The sequence below is a fragment of the Trypanosoma grayi genome (assembly GCF_000691245.1).
Source record: "Trypanosoma grayi strain ANR4 Tgr_1_V1, whole genome shotgun sequence".
NCBI classification, from domain to species: domain Eukaryota; phylum Euglenozoa; class Kinetoplastea; order Trypanosomatida; family Trypanosomatidae; genus Trypanosoma; species Trypanosoma grayi.
The window spans coordinates 1-964 of NW_008825620.1; the positions used below are offsets into that span (position 1 = coordinate 1).

General features: G+C 54.9%; 1 protein-coding gene across 1 annotated transcript; it reads right to left on the reverse strand.

The window, feature by feature from the left end:
* Nucleotides 1–50: 50 nt before the first annotated feature.
* Nucleotides 51–458, reverse strand: DQ04_00011000 (hypothetical protein; the record flags this gene model as incomplete). Its single annotated transcript, XM_009307816.1, has 1 exon — nt 51–458. The coding sequence occupies one exon, from the start codon at nt 456–458 to the stop codon at nt 51–53; it is 408 nt and encodes a 135-aa protein (XP_009306091.1).
* Nucleotides 459–964: the final 506 nt, after the last annotated feature.

The following is a 964-nucleotide window of genomic DNA, read 5'->3' on the forward strand; positions in this document are numbered from 1 at the left end:
AGGTCCTGATGGTCGTGGTTTTCTTTTTTCCTCCAGCCCCGTTCCTCTTCCTAATATTTAAATATGATTGTTTCAACTGGGCGGCGCTCCGCTTTACACTCCACCACGGCTTCTCGGTACTCGTCGAGGGTCGCCCTCGAAACCTTGCGGTTGTTTTCGGTGTTTTGGAAGTTGAATTCATTTGCCACAATGGCTGGCGGGGTCTGTCGAAGATGGCAAAGGTGAGTCTGATACGCGCTGCTGCGGAAGTAAAGCTGGTACACGCGATAAATTGAGAAGCCCACAATAGAGAGCACCAAAATATCCCCCACAACAGTGTACTGACGGGTTTCATCGGCGATGCTCTCTCGACGGCTAAAGCGGTGATACCAGTCACCCTTGAGGGGGAACTTCGCTGGCCATGGCCACCCGCCGTACGTCTCATTGCCGGCCCGTCGCAAAAGGGTGCGCGCAAACATTGGCGATGAAGAGGAAGAATGGCCTAGACTCCGCAAGGGCTCTAAGTAAAGTAGCGGTGGCCGCAAAGTTGGGAATTAGAAAAAGAAAGGAAACGGGGACAATCATAGAATACGGACAAAAACCACCACCACCGCACCAACAGCAGAGGGATTGCACACATTGCCGGGCCGCCCGGGGTGAAGGAGCAGCATTGAGGCGCCCCTCTCCTCGGAAATTTTTTTTGGCCCATTTCAACAAAGCCAACAAAAACCGAGACGGCGCGCGCAAGAGAAAAGCGCACAAAGAACGGGGGAGGGGGGCTGCATGCCACCGGGGGCCCCAAGTCGATGCAGAGAACAGCGTGTGCCATAATGGGGCGGCGGGCCAAAAACGAAAAGAAAAGGGCAAATATAAATATACATTGCGCGCTTTTGTTTTTCCTTTTCCCGAACGTGCTGCCTCGATTTCGCGTGGCGAGGGGCCGGCGTCCACCAGTTTCCCTTCATGCGCGGCGGGGGGGGGGGGG